This window comes from Oculina patagonica, chromosome 2, assembly GCF_052425735.1.
Source record: "Oculina patagonica isolate OP01 chromosome 2, crgOcupat, whole genome shotgun sequence".
NCBI classification, from domain to species: Eukaryota; Metazoa; Cnidaria; class Anthozoa; order Scleractinia; family Oculinidae; genus Oculina; species Oculina patagonica.
Genome location: NC_135759.1, coordinates 13495566 through 13511821, shown reverse-complemented (window position 1 = coordinate 13511821; position 16256 = coordinate 13495566). Strand labels below are relative to the sequence as shown.

Sequence of the window (16256 nt, the reverse complement as noted above, 5' to 3'; positions counted from 1 at the left end):
CTCAATTGTTGCCCTACCTTCTGACGTTGTCATATAGTTGAAAATTGAAATGGGCCACTGTATTTTATTTCTTGTTCGTCTGGCGGGCGGGGGTATTAAATTAACGCGTATTAACTTTGACCGAGACAAATTTTAGCGAGTACTAAATTTAGCGATTTTGGCCCAACTCGCTAAAATTAGTAGCCTCTAACAATAGTAACCTTAAGGTAGCATACAAAATTAATTAGAATTAAGCTTCCAGTAACGTAGCCTCCGATCAAATAATTCTTGGTTTTCACGTGACGTCATCAAAATTCTAAAACCCGGAATCTCAAGACCCCTGAGTTTTAAACCTTCACTGGCTATTAGACGTCCTTAATACATATCTTGTTGAAGGTTTTTAGCTCGATAGCATTCGCCGTCTTTAAGATAGAGCATTTTGAATTTCTGAGTTTCATGCCACACGAGATCAAAGATGGCCACCAGAAGGCTAACGAGAAGTTAACGTTATCTTTAAAAAAGTGCCTTATACTGCGATTTTTAACCATCTGAACAAATGAAGTTTGCGGGAAATGTTTATGTGAGGGTGAACAGACCGCTTTTTGTAGAAGAATTTAATGTCAGATGTTTTCATTGATTTCCGGCCGCCATGTTGGAGTCCAAGCAGTTGGACTCCAACATGGCGTTTTGTGTGAAACATTTTGATGGATAACTCGAGTACGGAATAACGTACAGACCTGAGATTTGGGCAAATAGTTTATATAGTAGTTTTCTACAACCTGTATTATTCTTGAATTTTTTGACTCAATAGTTTTTTTTTCGCGGCGTGACAGTGGTGTAACGGTGAATACCACCTATAACATTTTTTTAAAACACTAATTTTATTACTTTATCAACGTTCAGTTTTATTTATTTATTTAATTTTTCGCATAAAAATAAATACAAAAACTCTAGAAACTCAACGAATGTTTCAATATACAACTCAACGTCCCGTTCTCCTCATTAGATGCATATACCGTCGAACAGCTTTGAACGCAGAAAAAATCTGTCAATTTCACAGTGCGGACATGTTAATTTTGTCGTTGTAATCTTCAATAGTCAGATACAGATAAACCGGCTATGAAGCTTTGTGCAATGTAACGCAATTCGTGTAGCCATTTGGAATTCTGTCAGTCAGTACTGTACTTCTGCCATGTTGGTCACCTTGTAAATCTCACATCCATTGCTCTGTAATGAAGAATCAACGGCGCTGAATGCTCCTGCAACCAAACACAACGGTACTAAGCAAGACATAACCGTGACATGTTATTGACTGAGGTCAATAAGTTTCAACTCAACTTTTATTATTGTAAGTTCTTAATCTAATGATCTAAATACTCTTTCTCCGTTCTGATCACCACATACTTCTTTTACTATTACATGTAGAATCTAGTGGCACACCAAGACAATAGCCTTAGTTCACGTATGTTATTATCATTCAGCATATCATCAACTGCCTGCTTGACAACGTATCAATATCGTTACAAGGTGCCGAGAGGTTAACAAACATCTCACCAGACAAATACTTGCAAAGAAAATGCGCAGCACATGTTTACCTTTTGAGGTGAAAGATTGTCACTGATGTACTTCAATGTTAGATCTCTTCCCATTTCTGTTTTATCGTACAAGATGCCAACCTAATGGGCAATGGAAAACAACAGAGCATTAAATCAGATATGTCCAGGATTGAACGCTAATGAGATGCACGTTCCTCATGACAGGCATCACAAAGTGTCCTTATTAATAAAAATTCACCAAAACACACCAAATTTTGTCAAATATGAAGTAATATGGAAATGTCAAATAACACAGTCAAACATGAAGTACTCATTAAATAATACCTGCGTTCAATCCTGGACATAAGTGCATTAAATACACCAGAGCAAAGTTTAAAGGTAAAATGGTAAATGCTCATCTATGCTCGTGCTGCATTTAACTCTGATTTCAGTAACATGAGGCACGAGGAGGTTTTGTTACTGTACAATGTTACTAACACTGGTACTGATGATGATGATGATGATGATGATGAAAAGATGATGATGATGATGATGATGATGATGTGGTATTTATATAGCACATAACACACGTCCTGACAGGATCTCTGTCCTTATACAGCACTCCATACGCTCCAATGCACTCAACACTTTGCGGGGAACTTATAATTAATTTGACCAGACTGCATTAAAAAAATAATGTCAACAAAGAATGAGGAATTTTTTGCAGATGCCCCAAATGCAATTTTGGAACAAGGGCAAATCACAACACCAGGAACTCCATGTCATACTCTTTGCGATAGGTGTGAGGGTTTTTTAATGTCCCCTGCTGACCATGACGGTGAGGATGCCCAATGTTTATAGCCCTAATTATCCGTCAAGAATAGAATGTGTATCCATTGCAGATGTCATCGCAAAGGCAGCACATTCTCCTCAGTTATTTTAAGACCCTGAGTGTTGGTCAGGTCACGGCCTTGAACCCTCGACCTACCACACAGCAGTCCAGCACTCTGCCAACAGAGCTCTCAGATCAAACTTTTTGTGCTTATTCACTGCAGGTTATTCGCGGCATTATGTTGGGTGCCTTCATGCAATTTTCAGCACCAATTAATATCATGCTTGGGTAGAGAAAGGTAGCAAAGATCCCTTATTTAAAGAACTATGCTTTGCTTACCATATTTTCAGATTCCAAGTGTAGTTTACTCGCCAAAAACCTCTGAATTAGTCCAACAGTGACCTTTGTTGACAACCTTATGAATTTCTTTTGCAGTGGCTACCAAGAGAAAGAACAAATGACATAGCTCATTAATACAATACTAGCCTGCGTGGCAGGCGTCGTCAGTTTCTAGCGCGCGTATGGGAGAAACGCGAAAGGCGTGAGAGGGCCACGCGAGGAAAAAATCGAGAAGACTCGATTTTTTCCTCGCGCGGCCTTCTCGCGATGGCGCACTCTTTTACGCGCGCTAAAAACTACACAGACGCCTGCTACACACACACAGACGCCTGCTACGCAGGCTAATACAATACATATTATTACAAAATAGCGAAGTATATACACTGCCCTCCTAAAGAGTAAACCACTCGTATGACAAAAACAAATAAACTCCTGTTTGACAGGATGATTAGCCACCAAACCAAGAAAGCAACAAATGTTGTGCCATTTTCACCAAACAATGACTAATAATGGTCTTGTGACAATATTTCAAATTGTGCATGTAGGTGTATGACAGTCACTATTTTCATTATTATTCAGTATTAAAAACTACCTTGTAAAGCCTAGTATAATCAGTGGGCGTGACACAAACCAAGGAAGGAAGGCAGGGAATAGTTAGTAGGTGATAAAAGACACAAGAGAAGCAGTTGCTCAGCCCTTCAGTTACGTTCTCACAGCTCCAAAATGGGACAACACACTTACCTCGATTTGTAAAGTATTATTTCCATCCCTTAAATTAAAAAATATATATAGAATATATTAATAATTAAGCTTTAATGTTAGTTGGAACTGGAATGATTGCACTCTCGTGGCATAAGAGGCCATTGAATTTAAGGTTAAATTTCACAAAGCACAGATTTCATAAAAAAAGGCAGCATGATATAATGGGCCACTGCCTCACTGTCAAGTTGCAGTTCCTAAATCTGGCTCCTGATACTTAACTTTGCGTTTCTCAGCCAAAGGTCACGGGTTTGAATGCCACTGGGGGATCGGAAATTTTATTTCCTGAGAAATTCTGATTTGAGAACACTACTTCATTATTTTATAGACTTAGGTTTGTGACAAGTTAAACATTGAAAGAGGACAACAAAATCGACATCCAGAAGTAAAAACATGCACATGTGCTTGTAATCTCCTTGCCACAGTCCTAAAAAAGTGACTATTTTTAAACTCACATTGATTTCATTGTCCTGACCAAATGCAAGGGCTTTCTTCAGAGACAACTTAAATTTTCACTTCTATTGACCCGAAATGAAAACCTTTCTTATACATTATATATTACATTATATTATATTATATTACATTATGTAAGATTCAATGGCATTCTCCTACAGTACAGTGTATGTAGATCACTCACAGAAATGTCTCAAGTTGAAGGGAGATTTGTTCATCTGTTCGATGAGAACTTTTTGTCACTGTGGTTTTGCTTGTTTTTGGTGTCACTGTTTTCTCTTTCTTGATAGCTTTTGATGGCCTTGCGACTGCATGTAATGGTTGACTAACTAGAGCTTAAAACAGGAATGTAATATGAGTACCAGATCCTTGAAATACAGTAAAACCTCTTTACTCCTCGCCTCACTACCCCAACCCCCTCTTTTTTTCAGCCCTCTGGTCTGATAATTTATAAGAACGAACCCCACTCTCTAAAAAATTATAAACAAGAAAAGAAACATTGAGGTAACTGTTAATAAAGTTTTAATCTTCCTCAGCAAATTTTCCTTTCATTGTTGCTGCTCTGTGGAGATGTGTTATTAAGGAGGCTCCATGTAGTTTTCCCTAGGGTGGTTATTTTGAAAATGAAAAAATTATCTAGGAAGCCAATGTTCGATTTTTGTCAAACGATTTTTGAACATGCATCACATGGTACAGTACATTCAATCATGATCACATGATCACCTTTTTTCTTGGTAGACTGTACTAGCATTATTACACTTATTTGACTAAACTTTTATTTAGTTTAGGCAGTTTCAGCTCGCAAGTGCTACTCATGCTGATGTTACCTGTGTTAAAGTTCATAAGCAGACAAATGCTATTTTATTGCATGAACCAACTCATGTCATGTAAAAGCCGTTGATCATGTGGCACAGGCAAGCATGCAACATGATGCATGTTCAATCACCAAGAAAATGGTGAAAAAATATTGGTGGGTGTCACAGTCTACTGGGAAGAGTAGTACTAGCTTGAAAAAAGATTTTGGGGACAATTGGCCCTTGAAGACCTACAGTAACCATAAGCAATCAAAAAGACCTCAAATCAACATTCAGATCAAATCTGAATGTTATTAAATTTCCAACTGCACATGTACCTTTAGGGTCTGGATATGGAATTCCTCTGTCTTTGTAAAATTTGCGCTCTCTACGCTTTTCCTCTGGAAGTAAAAAATTAATTCCTCTATAGATGAGTAGCACAGTCATGTATCCAATTGCTGTAACATGGTCAAAAATATTTTTTATTTTATTTCTTCACTTTTAATCACTCTTAGCCTTTATTATTGACCTAAATGCACATTGCAATCAAAAATTGTAAAGATTTCAATTATTTTATACCAATTTTGGCAATTTTGAGGCTACCCACAATCCCTTGCGGGTGTGGCACACTTCTGTTTTTCTTTAGATTTTTTAAAAAATGCAAGGCAAAAGAAAAAAAAAGATATTATATAGCAGTTTTAACTGTATTGCTACATTTTCACTTAAAGGAAGCTAATAGATAATTTTTTTCCCTGCTTTTTCACTTCATTTCACATTCTGAATGCATGTGTTGAAAGTCACGCAATATCTCATTATTATGCAATATTCTGCCCCTGCAAACTCAAGAAAGACCCCCCTACTAATGCCTGTGTAAAGATATCCATGTGCTTTCGAAGAAGAAACAGTGAACAGGGCAAATTTGTGGACGTTTTGGTTGTGTTTTCCACCATATTCCCGAGCCAGTTTCCTTCGTTACGCTTCATGAACACGGCAGTAATGGCAGAAAGTGTTTCAGCCTCGACAAAATGCAATTTTTTAGCGTTTGGTCCAACAAAAATAGCCGAAACTTTCGACAACGTTGGCTTAACACAAGCCCAACCGGGGGACAGAAACCTGTTGCTTCAAAGTGGAAAGTTTCCCTTCTGTCCGCAGATCAACTGGTAGTTATGCGATGGAATTAGGCTCTACAAGATCGTTACAAAATGTGTTTCAGCACATTTCATTTTAATCTGGAAAGCAGTTTACTCTATGGTGGGACCACAGGCGGACCACCCTATGTGTTCGTGGTTAATAATTGTTGACATAAGGTCATGTTGAAATCAATGGCGCATATAGAAGATATATAGAGAAACATTACGTCGGCTTCGATTTACTACAAAATATAAAGTTTACTCTAAATGATTCAATAAAAGTTAAGATGAAATGTTGAATGAGTCTTGTGTCGTGTTTTTTTGCCTCCCCGAGCCCTTTAAGCCGTTATTTTTGCGAGATCATTTAGCGACCGGTAGAAGAGAGAGAGAAGAGAGAACAAGGCAGGCAGCTTTACCGCCGGCGGTCGCGACCTTGTCTAATTCAAGCTGGAACTGACGCTAAACCATCAAAATTCTCGCCTTAAAAACACCGGCATCCGATCGAATAGATATTTCTCTGTCCTTGTGCCGAATTAGAGCTTCACACTTCCAATATTTTTCGAGAAAAGCGATCCCGAAGTCTCAAAAGTAGCTTTCTCCATATGATCAGTGCAAAATTCAAAATCAAAGGAATTTGAAACATGCAAATAACAAAAGAAAATTTGACACATCTGTCCAGCATCAAACGAACGCCCTTTGATGTTTGCGTTGCGTTTGATGTTTGCGTTTGATGTTTGACAGATGTGTCAAATTTTCTTTTGTTATTTGCATGTTTCAAATTCCTTTGATTTTGAATTTTGCACTGATCATATGGAGAAAGCTACTTTTGAGACTTCGGGATCGCTTTTCTCGAAAAATATTGGAAGTGTGAAGCTCTAATTCGGCACAAGGACAGAGAAATATCTATTCGATCGGATGCCGGTGTTTTTAAGGCGAGAATTGTGATGGTTTAGCGTCAGTTCCAGCTTGAATTAGACAAGGTCGCGACCGCCGGCGGTAAAGCTGCCTGCCTTGTTCTCTCTTCTCTCTCTCTTCTACCGGTCGCTAAATGATCTCGCAAAAATAACGACTTAAAGGGCTCGGGGCGGCAAAAAAACACGACACAAGACTCATTCACCATTTCATCTTAACTTTTATTGAATCATTTAGAGTAAACTTTATATTTTGTAGTAAATCGAAGCCGACGTAATGTTTCTCTATATATCTTCTATATGCGCCATTGATTTCAACATGACCTTATGTCAACAATTATTAACCACGAACACATAGGGTGGTCCGCCTGTGGTGGGACTTCAATTTTGGTTTGTAAACGCTATGATGTATGCCCATTTTGTTTTGTTTATTTGAAATATCCTGGCACAGAACACAATGTTTTTATTTTAAATTTTGTGTTGCAAGGTAGTTTGGAAAATGTGAAGCGTTACATTGTATCCTGATGAAAAGAAATGTTTATATTTTACTCCAGAATAAATCATTCTTAATAAAAATCATACTGTTTGTTGCTTCTGTTGTTAAACTACTAATGTGTAATAAACAGTAGTTCCATGTCTATCCGATATTGAAATATTTTAGTTTTTGCTTTCATTTGACATATTTAATGTTACGCGTTACACCCCAAAATAAATACATTTTAAGAAAAGAAATATTTATTAAAAATATGGCTTTATCGGAAACCCTAGTTTTTTCACACCGAAATGAAGGTACACAACTAAGCTTTCATTATGGAAAGTTTGAAGTATTGACTCTGAATTCTCGCAGAGTTATAACAAAGTAAGTGCACTTCAGTGTGAAATGGCATGGTGATCGTGCTACTCATCATACATACATGTAACATATTTACTGTAAACACAGATACATAATACTGATACTTGCAATCATTTTTTTTTTGTGTCAACGGCATTAAATTTCAAATTCTCGTCATGAATAGGCCATTTCTGTGTTACCCTTTGCCTCTGTTTCAAAACAAGTCTACCTGCAAAACCCTTCATTAACAAATGAAAAAAAGTTTCTCCTACAGGTCCATTTTCATGCAAATCAAACTATTTTCAATTGAATGGTTTTGCACATAGACCTGCTTTGAAACAGAGGCAAGAGGAACTCGGAAATAGCTAGCCTATTCTTGTGGCACTGGCAGCATACAATGTGTGTTTCCAGAAAATATCCATACCCCCACCACGGAGGGAATTGGAAATTCCAGAGGGGTGGGGGGGGGGTCAAGGGGCCAGGAAATTCCGAAGGGGAGGGGGGTTGCCAGTGAAATTATGTTTCCAGACGGTCAAGTTTGATGCAGTGCCAACTAGTTTCAAAATCGTTTCTTACCTACTCTACAAATGTTTTACATAGCAAAAATAGCACCCTGGGTTCTTGATTCACAATCGTTTTACATTTAAAACGGGTTTTCTTTCTCCTGAAAGCACACTGAAAGCAAACAATTTCACTGAAATCCTCCATGCTCTACAGTGGAAGCAGCCGCCAGTCCCCCGAACTTGTCACCAGTCCCCCGAAACTTGTCACGTGGTTTGACCGAAATGCACTGGTGTCAAGCATTGCTTGTTTCACGTTCGATCGAAGGAAAATCGTCCTTGTTTGTGAAAAGTTTCACGTTTATTAGCGATGAAAATAGTGCAATGATGTAAAAAACTCGAGATTTACTTGTTCTTGTTATTTCTGGCTATTTGTTTGTAATTTTCCTGTTAAATTTTGCTTTCTCAGCGAGCATTAAGGATTTTGCGATCACGTCTACGGTGAATGTTTTTATCAACACTTTTCAAATCCGTGTTCTGATTCATTTAGCGGTTTTCCAAAGTGATTGGAATGAAAAGGGATGGATGGTTATACAACAAGGTAATTTGACAAGTGACTACCAGATATTTTGTCTGTTTACTTTTGAGGAAAATTCTGTATTTTGTCTTCAACAGTACATGTATGTATCGTTTTAACAGATCTTCCGATCGATCAGTTATACACTATAACTGTTTACAAGAGAGGCGGCCTGAAATTTAGAGCATTGTACAATTTATCTTTTTTCCAGAGGGGCTGGGGGGTACGCAATATACTTTTGGAAATTCCGGAGGGCAGGGGGGGCGGTTATTTTTCTTAACAAAAACGGAAATTCCGGAGAGGTGGGGGGTCTAAAGCTGTGGTGGGGGTATGGATATTTTCTGGAACCACACAATACATTCATGAACAGTACACCAGGCAGCACTGTGGTCACAACATTTGCTTGATACATAATTATAAATAACCCTGAGTGTGAACCAACCTCTCTCCACCTTTGGAAGAAGTTTGTAGACAATATCTTGCATGGTTCTATCAAGCCTAAAATAAAAATAACATGGCACACCCAAAACGTCAATAAGACATTATTTTATATTTTGTTTGTACATTGAAAATTATCATGTACAGTCATGATATAGACACGAGTTCATGTCCTGGCAAATAAGAACTACTGAAAATAACTCCCCCCTATTACGAACTTTCTCTATTATGGACACCAAATTGTGGCCCTGGAGGTGTACTTTAGATATAAGATATTTTCACTGAGGAGCGTCATTATGTTCACGATTTGTCGCCTTAGAATTATAGATATTATTAATTACTGATAGTGAGAGTTGACTGTACATGTAAAAAAAATAGAAGTTCTTTGTTGGTCTTTGAAAAAGGCAACATGATCACCTGAAAAAAATCTTAAGACTGAGAATTACCACAATGCTTCAGCTAATGATTCAGTTTATACTGTATTGAAAACTACAATTGCAGTATACTTAAGTTCACACATCATGAAGATGTGCTGTGTTCCTACAAAAATCACAAATTAGAACAAGATGTTTCATGCATCACCTGATGTTGTAGAGTGGCTGTGATTCATGAATGAGACTGTTACATGTTGGACATCGATTAACAAGCTCAATGTGTCTCACCAGACAACTCTTGCAAACTAACAATAAAACATTGAAAAAATGTCACTCCATCAACAATGAAAGAAAAGTTTCTAATATCTTCCAATTATAAGAAGTAGCAGAAAATGTTCATCCTTGTTCGGTACTCAACCAAGCAGTAACTGGGAGTATTGCTACACTCTCTGGGATGGAATGCCTGTACATGTATGTTTAATGACAGAAGTTAATCACAGGTTACCCACCATTAGGTCAGGTTTCCCAAAATTAATAAGTTTAACTTATACTCTGGGCAGAGAGAGACACTGCAACTCTAGACAGATGACAAATGCTGTGTTAAAAAAAACTCAACCTGTCACACTTAGTACTAACATGGAAAAACAGGTTTGTTATAGTTTGCTTTATAGAAACAGAGCCAAGCAAGAGGATTATTTCATGTACAATGTTCTTTGAAAGGGTCCCTACTTTAGCAATTTCTTAGGGTGCTTCCCATTTGTCAGAACGTACACCGTAGGTAAGCCAGACCGGTATGTTCGAGAACAGAATGTTGTTGTTGGTCAGATTTGTCCTGTCAAATAAGTCGACGCACAAATATTATACATTGTTATAGTGTATTTATGGGAAAATCTCATGGAAAAGGTTCATTTCACATTCAAAACGACCGGACCAGCTGGCCAGTTCTGACAAATAGAAAGCACTCTTAGTTATTATTAAAATAAATCACATTAAATATTTTGCTATTTTGGTGGTCACAACTTCTGAGATTGTTATGTTTGGCTATTTACAGTAATAACTTGACTTACATGTGTGTAAACATTCAGTGATTGTTGCTGCATCAACAAGATATCCATTACACAATTTGCAGATTATATGTTGATTAAGGGTTGTCACTGGTAACTTGATGCGTTTCTGACAAGGTGCAAAACACAAATAGTAAAACCATCAATAATTTGAAGTATAAATGCATATGTGCTTATAGCATTACATGTACTACTACAGGTACATGTATAGTGTAAGTGCATCCATGATTTCTACAGTACATTTGTATTTATTGCTTTTGGTCTCTCAATCTTCTTTCTTCATTCATTTCTTCTTAGCATAGATGTTGTGGTTCAAATTTATCTTTGGTTTAAAATTTTTAAAACCAGTTTGATTTAATTTTATTTCCCTTTGTTTCAACTTATGATAATGAATTGAAGACAGTGAAAAACAACATTTAAACTAGTTTGAAAAATTTTAAATCAATTGAAAGAAAAATTTAAACCCAACATGGATATACAGTAAGAAATCCTTTAACTTATGCCCAAGTCTACAAATAATTTTATTCTCTGAACAGGTCTGATTGGGAAAATAATTTTACATACTTATTTTATCTCACATAATAAGCCATCTGTCTCAGTTGAGGGAACTATGTTTTTAGCGGAGCTCCCAAGGCGCCGAAGGCGCCTTGTGCGGAGCCCCATAGGCAAGCAAATGGGATGAAAGAAGGAACACTATCGAAATGAGTTTTCATGGTCAACATGGATAGCGGCATGGTTCGCGGGCGTCGTACGTACGGAGTTGCGCAAGATGGCCGCCATAGTTTGATGGTAGAAATAGTGAAGCAAGAAGGCCGTATAAAGGTGGCCGTATAAAGGCGGCCTTTAAAATTTAAAGAGGTTTGAAAAGAAAAACAAGAAGCAATGAAACAAAATGTGGCTGAAAATTACGTGTAGAAAGTAATCGACCGCCAAAAAAGTGGACATTGAGAGCCATAATCGATCGATGACTTTCGTGTCTATCTGTAAAGCCAGCATCGTACATGAAGGAGCATTCGAAAGCTAAATCTGGTTGATAGAATAAACAAACCATTTTATTGCTACGGGGTAAAAAAAAAAAAAAAAAAAAAAAGGAAAAAAGAAAAAAAAAACTTGACCCTCTGGGATTTGAACTCACGACCTCCAGATCCGCAGACTGGCAACTTACCGATTGAGCTAATCCGACAGACTCTGAAGTGTACGTCGAATATATCCTATATCAATGTAATAGATATTGTGGAGTCTACTAAACTGCTGCGAAACTATAACAGGATCGCGAAACTATTTTCTATTGCTAGAAAGCAGATAATTTACTGTACTCTAAAGTATTTTTTTGTGCCATGAGTAATGATTTTGCCCCGCTTTAAGATTATTATTTCTGTCGTACTGCTGACATTCGGTTTAACCATGAGCTATTTAAATTTGTCTTGAACCTATAAACCGCCATAAACATTAGTACTTTGGCCGCTTATTCACTAGAATGAAAACATTGTAAGCTCCAGTGAAAATTAAAGAGGTTTGAAAAGAAAAACAAGAAGCAATGAAACAAAATGTGGCTGAAAATTACGTGTAGACTGAGTAATCGACCGCCAAAAAACTGGACATTGAGAGCCATAATCGATCGATGACTTTCGTGTCTATCTGTAAAGCCAGCATCGTACATGAAGGAGCATTCGAAAGCTAAATCTGGTTGATAGAATAAACAAACCATTTTATTGCTACGGGGTAAAAAAAAAAAAAAAGAAAAAAAAACTCGACCCTCTGGGACTTGAACTCACGACCTTCCGATCAGCAGACTGGCACCTTACCGATTGAGCTAATCCAACAGACTCTGCGTTACTCGTTGAATATATCCTATATCAATGTAACAGATATTGTGGAGTCTACTAAACTGCTGCGAAACTATAACAGGATCACGAAACTATTTTCTATTGCTAGAAAGCAGATAATTTACTGTACTCTAAAGTAATTTTTCGTGCCATGAGTAATGATTTTGCACCGCTTTAAGATTATTATTTTTGTCGTACTGCTGACATTCAGTTGTTTAACCGTGAGCTATTTAAATTTGTCTTGAACCTATAAACCGCCATAAACATTAGTACTTTGGCCGCTTATTCACTAGAATGAAAACATTGTAAGCTCCAGTGAAAATTAAATAAATGGGGAGCTCCGCTTTTAGGCTTGCCTAAATCTATATATTATATCAGAGGTCCAAAAAGGGATGACCAGAACCAGGGATCCCTACGGTAAATGTTTTGCTGTGGAACCTGGAACCCCATGATATTGCTGCTTGGAGCCCTAACATTTTTGGGATCCTGCTACATGCAAGGCAGTAAGAGTTGCGAACTACTCCCTGTACCCACAGGAGGGGGGCATTGGGGCCTGTAAGAAACCGAAAAACCGCACAAAAAATCATGCAAAACCGAGAAACCCAAGTGAATTTCGATCAAAACCGAAAACCAAACATAACATTCCAAATTCCGAAGCTCTAACCTTAATTGGTTCCTAGAGATTTTGTAAGAAGAGAGAAAGGAAATTTTTAAAAGAGTCTTGACATTTTTTTCATTCACATGCTAAATTACACTGCTCTAACTTGCATTTTAAACATAAAAGCAGGTTTTCTTTCTACCAGCATGATCTTAGAGAAACTGTAAACCAAATTGGAAAAACCGAAAACCACAGCAAATACCAAATCCGAAAAACCGCTAGTATTTTTGCCGGAAACCAAAAACAATATGCTAATAGAAGGAGAACCCGAAAACCGAAGAAGACACCAAAACCGAAAAACCGCAGTTTTTTGTTGTGAAAACCGAAAAACCGATCTAAAAAATGGGCAAAACCGAGAAACCGAAAACCCCAAAGTCCCCCTCCCACAGGGCTCTGATCTCAGATATTCCAACACTCTTTTTTCCGAAAAAATGAAGACTTACTAAGAGAAGAGTCTCTTAAGAACCCCCCCACCCCCCCCCCACCCCCTCCCACTTCAAGTCAGCCCCTTCCAACTAGAAAAATGTCCCGCTGTCCCTGGTTCTGCATATTTGGCTTGTCTTTAACTTATAAACATTTTGTTTTAATATAAATAAATATCTGTATCAGTTACGAAATGATTGCAGTACAGACGAACCTCTTTAATACAGACACCAAAGGGATAGGGCAGAGTGGTGCCCATATAATAGAGGTAGCATTATATGAATTTTTGTCTCTTTCAGACGAGGTGAACTGTCTGTAATAGAGAGATGTCCATATACAGAGGTGTCCCTAAGGAGAGATTCAACTGTATTGCTCAAGAAAATGTGCCTACTTGTTTAAGATGAGACAATGCCTTAACAATTTAGTGTAATTTACGCCTTACTGTGTCTCAAACTCCCTGATTTCTTGAACCAATTAAATTGGTTTCCCTTGGAAGTTTGAGAAATCAGGATTCCAATGTGCAATAATGATGGTAGCTCGTTTGACTCACATGTGCATCATCCTGCCATTAAGTTAGTGTAAATTAACTTTACTCTGCAAGAAGCTCGTGAGTAAAAGTTGCTTGAATGTTATAGGCTAACTATGGAGCAGTTTTCACTCGAGTATCAAAAGTCATTCGCATTTGCTTTGTTTTTGCATTACTTCGCTTAGTGATTGATTTAACAATATCGTACCACATTATCTTTTACTGAAGTAAACACAAGTTAAGCCGAGCGACAAGCCGAGCTTGCCTTCGATTCCACACACAAGACAAGAACTGTGCATTCAGACCATTCAGTTCGGCCAGTTCGAGATGTCTGGCACATTGCATGTCACGCCAGCTCGACCACAATAATGGAAAATCAGAAATAGTTATTCTAAAATACTGAAAAGCTTAACTAAATGTATAAAACCTGGCCCTGTTAATACTTTGAACTCAAAAGACAGTTTTCCTACCTGCATATTTCCGAAGTCTTTTCCCAAACTATCAACACCAAGCATGGCTTGCCTCGTTTCCAGGTTCAGCCTCGACTGCGTTCGAAGCACGTGTCGGTGTTTTGGGTTTGTCGCTGTATCCGCCTCAAACATGTCCGTCAAAAGAACTCCTGAACACAACGAAACCTTCAGAAACGATATTTTTCACTGCACTGTATCGATAAACTGAAGGCATTTTACCCGCTCTTAATTATTATTATTATTATTTTTTTTTTTTTGGGGGGGGGGGGGGGGGCACTAGCTACACAGTCTCTCATTCTATGTTCTTTACCGAAGTTAAACATGTATTACAGTAAATCAGTTTGTTGCTTACCACAGTTCAGATGGATCCGTCTTAATTTCCAGAAACTTACAACAATTTCTCGATCGAAGAAAAGTTCCCGATTTCATGTCAACAAATGACCATCCAGGTAACTCAGGGGCAATTTGTCCGTCACGCATTCGCCATGGTTGTTTGCCTATCGAGGAGTGAAGCTCATCGGAATTTCAATGAGATTGTGAAATCGGCGAGCTTGTGTTGTCGTTCCGGGGTTAAAATGGCCAATTTTTATCCATATTTCCGTTTGGAGAGTTTAACTGTTATTTTAAAGACTTTTACATGCAAGCCAGTTGGAACGTTTCTTCACGAAGCACAAGAAACAAAACGCACCTTAAGGTATTACATCTCGTTAATTCTTGTTCTAAAATAAAGCAAACAAAATGCGTTTCCTGCTCCTTCTGACCCTTCTGTGCCGATTAGGAACTAGGGTACTATGTTTCAGTTGTTTCGCTGATAAGTTTAATTCCCTTAATTTGCCAAGAATGTTGTTTAGGATAATTTTCCCCGACGAATCGTATCGGAAATGTTTTATCCAAAAAAAAACTCGTGAAACAGGTCAAATCGGGATAATTAATCGGGCGTGGCCGATTTATAGTTTACCCTTTGGTCGTCCTAGAGCGTAGTCTCCTGGCGCGGCCAAAAAGACGGGGATAGCTTGGGGTTGCTACAAAACCGCTACGGGTGACGCATACCGCAATGGTTTTCATTTTAGTTTTGACAGGAAATCGTTGCAGGCACACTTGGTCGACTTTTGGGTTAATGTGTAATCAGGTTGTGTTTTTTTGCTTCGGCGGAAGGACAGAGAAAAAAGCTTACGGGGCAAAGTACAGTATGGGGCCCAGTTCTCGGCCACTTTTGACGTAAACTTGTATTTCTTACCTCAGAAGAACCGCAGGAACTTGAAATTTCTCCCAGAGCTAGCTACATTATTCAGCTTTTTGGTGTAAAGCTATCGACCGGTAAAAAAATTAATTTGCCCGAGCAATAATAAAAATAAAAGCTCCATTTGTGGGCCCAGTTCTCGGCCACCTTGGCCCAGTTCTCGGCCACTAAAAAGCTTGTGCGTAATTATCTGTAAAAAAAATGCTCAATTAATTTTCACAGTCATAAAATCACCCTGTAAACCTATTTATGTTATATCGATCCCAAATTATTTTTATGAGGCTTTGTTTTACTTTAGAAAAGAAGGATTTTAACGCGCCTAGTTGCCTATGTGCAGGTTCTGGCAAAACCGCATTGTGTGACCCGTGCATTTAGATGGTTTATTTTGCAGTGAAAAGGTCTTGAAAGATTTAGGTGTTGTAGAAATAATAGACAAGACAAGAGTCAGCTCAAAACTTAGAGATAAGATTGAACTTTATTTTTAAAACATTTATTTCTTTCATTCTGGCAGCAGCAGATGAAATTATATTAAAAACCAAGCGCTAAGCTGTGATTGCGAGCAGGGTGGCCGAGAACTGGCAAATACGCAAACGTCG

The 16256-nt window shown here is 38.0% G+C and overlaps 1 protein-coding gene across 1 annotated transcript; it reads right to left on the bottom strand.

Moving 5' to 3' along the window:
- Positions 1-841: 841 nt before the first annotated feature.
- LOC144643062 (polycomb group RING finger protein 3-like) lies at positions 842-14480 on the bottom strand. Its single transcript, XM_078502203.1, has 10 exons — positions 14421-14480; positions 10521-10626; positions 9662-9758; positions 9084-9139; positions 5030-5092; positions 4082-4232; positions 3427-3454; positions 2686-2784; positions 1575-1655; positions 842-1238 (listed from the first exon to the last, which is right to left on the bottom strand). Exons 1-10 carry the CDS (start codon positions 14463-14465, stop codon positions 1179-1181), a joined length of 786 nt encoding a protein of 261 aa, XP_078358329.1. The 5' UTR covers positions 14466-14480; the 3' UTR covers positions 842-1178.
- Positions 14481-16256: the final 1776 nt, after the last annotated feature.

Coding starts and splice junctions, on each gene's coding strand:
- LOC144643062 (XM_078502203.1), bottom strand. CDS start 14,465: ATGCTTGGTGTTGATAGTTTGGGAAAAGACTTCGGAAATATGCAG. Junction 9,140..9,661: donor CAGCCACTCTACAACATCAG/GTGATGCATGAA, acceptor TTTTTATTTTAG/GCTTGATAGAACCATGCAAG. Junction 1,239..1,574: donor ACAATCTTTCACCTCAAAAG/GTAAACATGTGC, acceptor GTTTGGTTGCAG/GAGCATTCAGCGCCGTTGAT.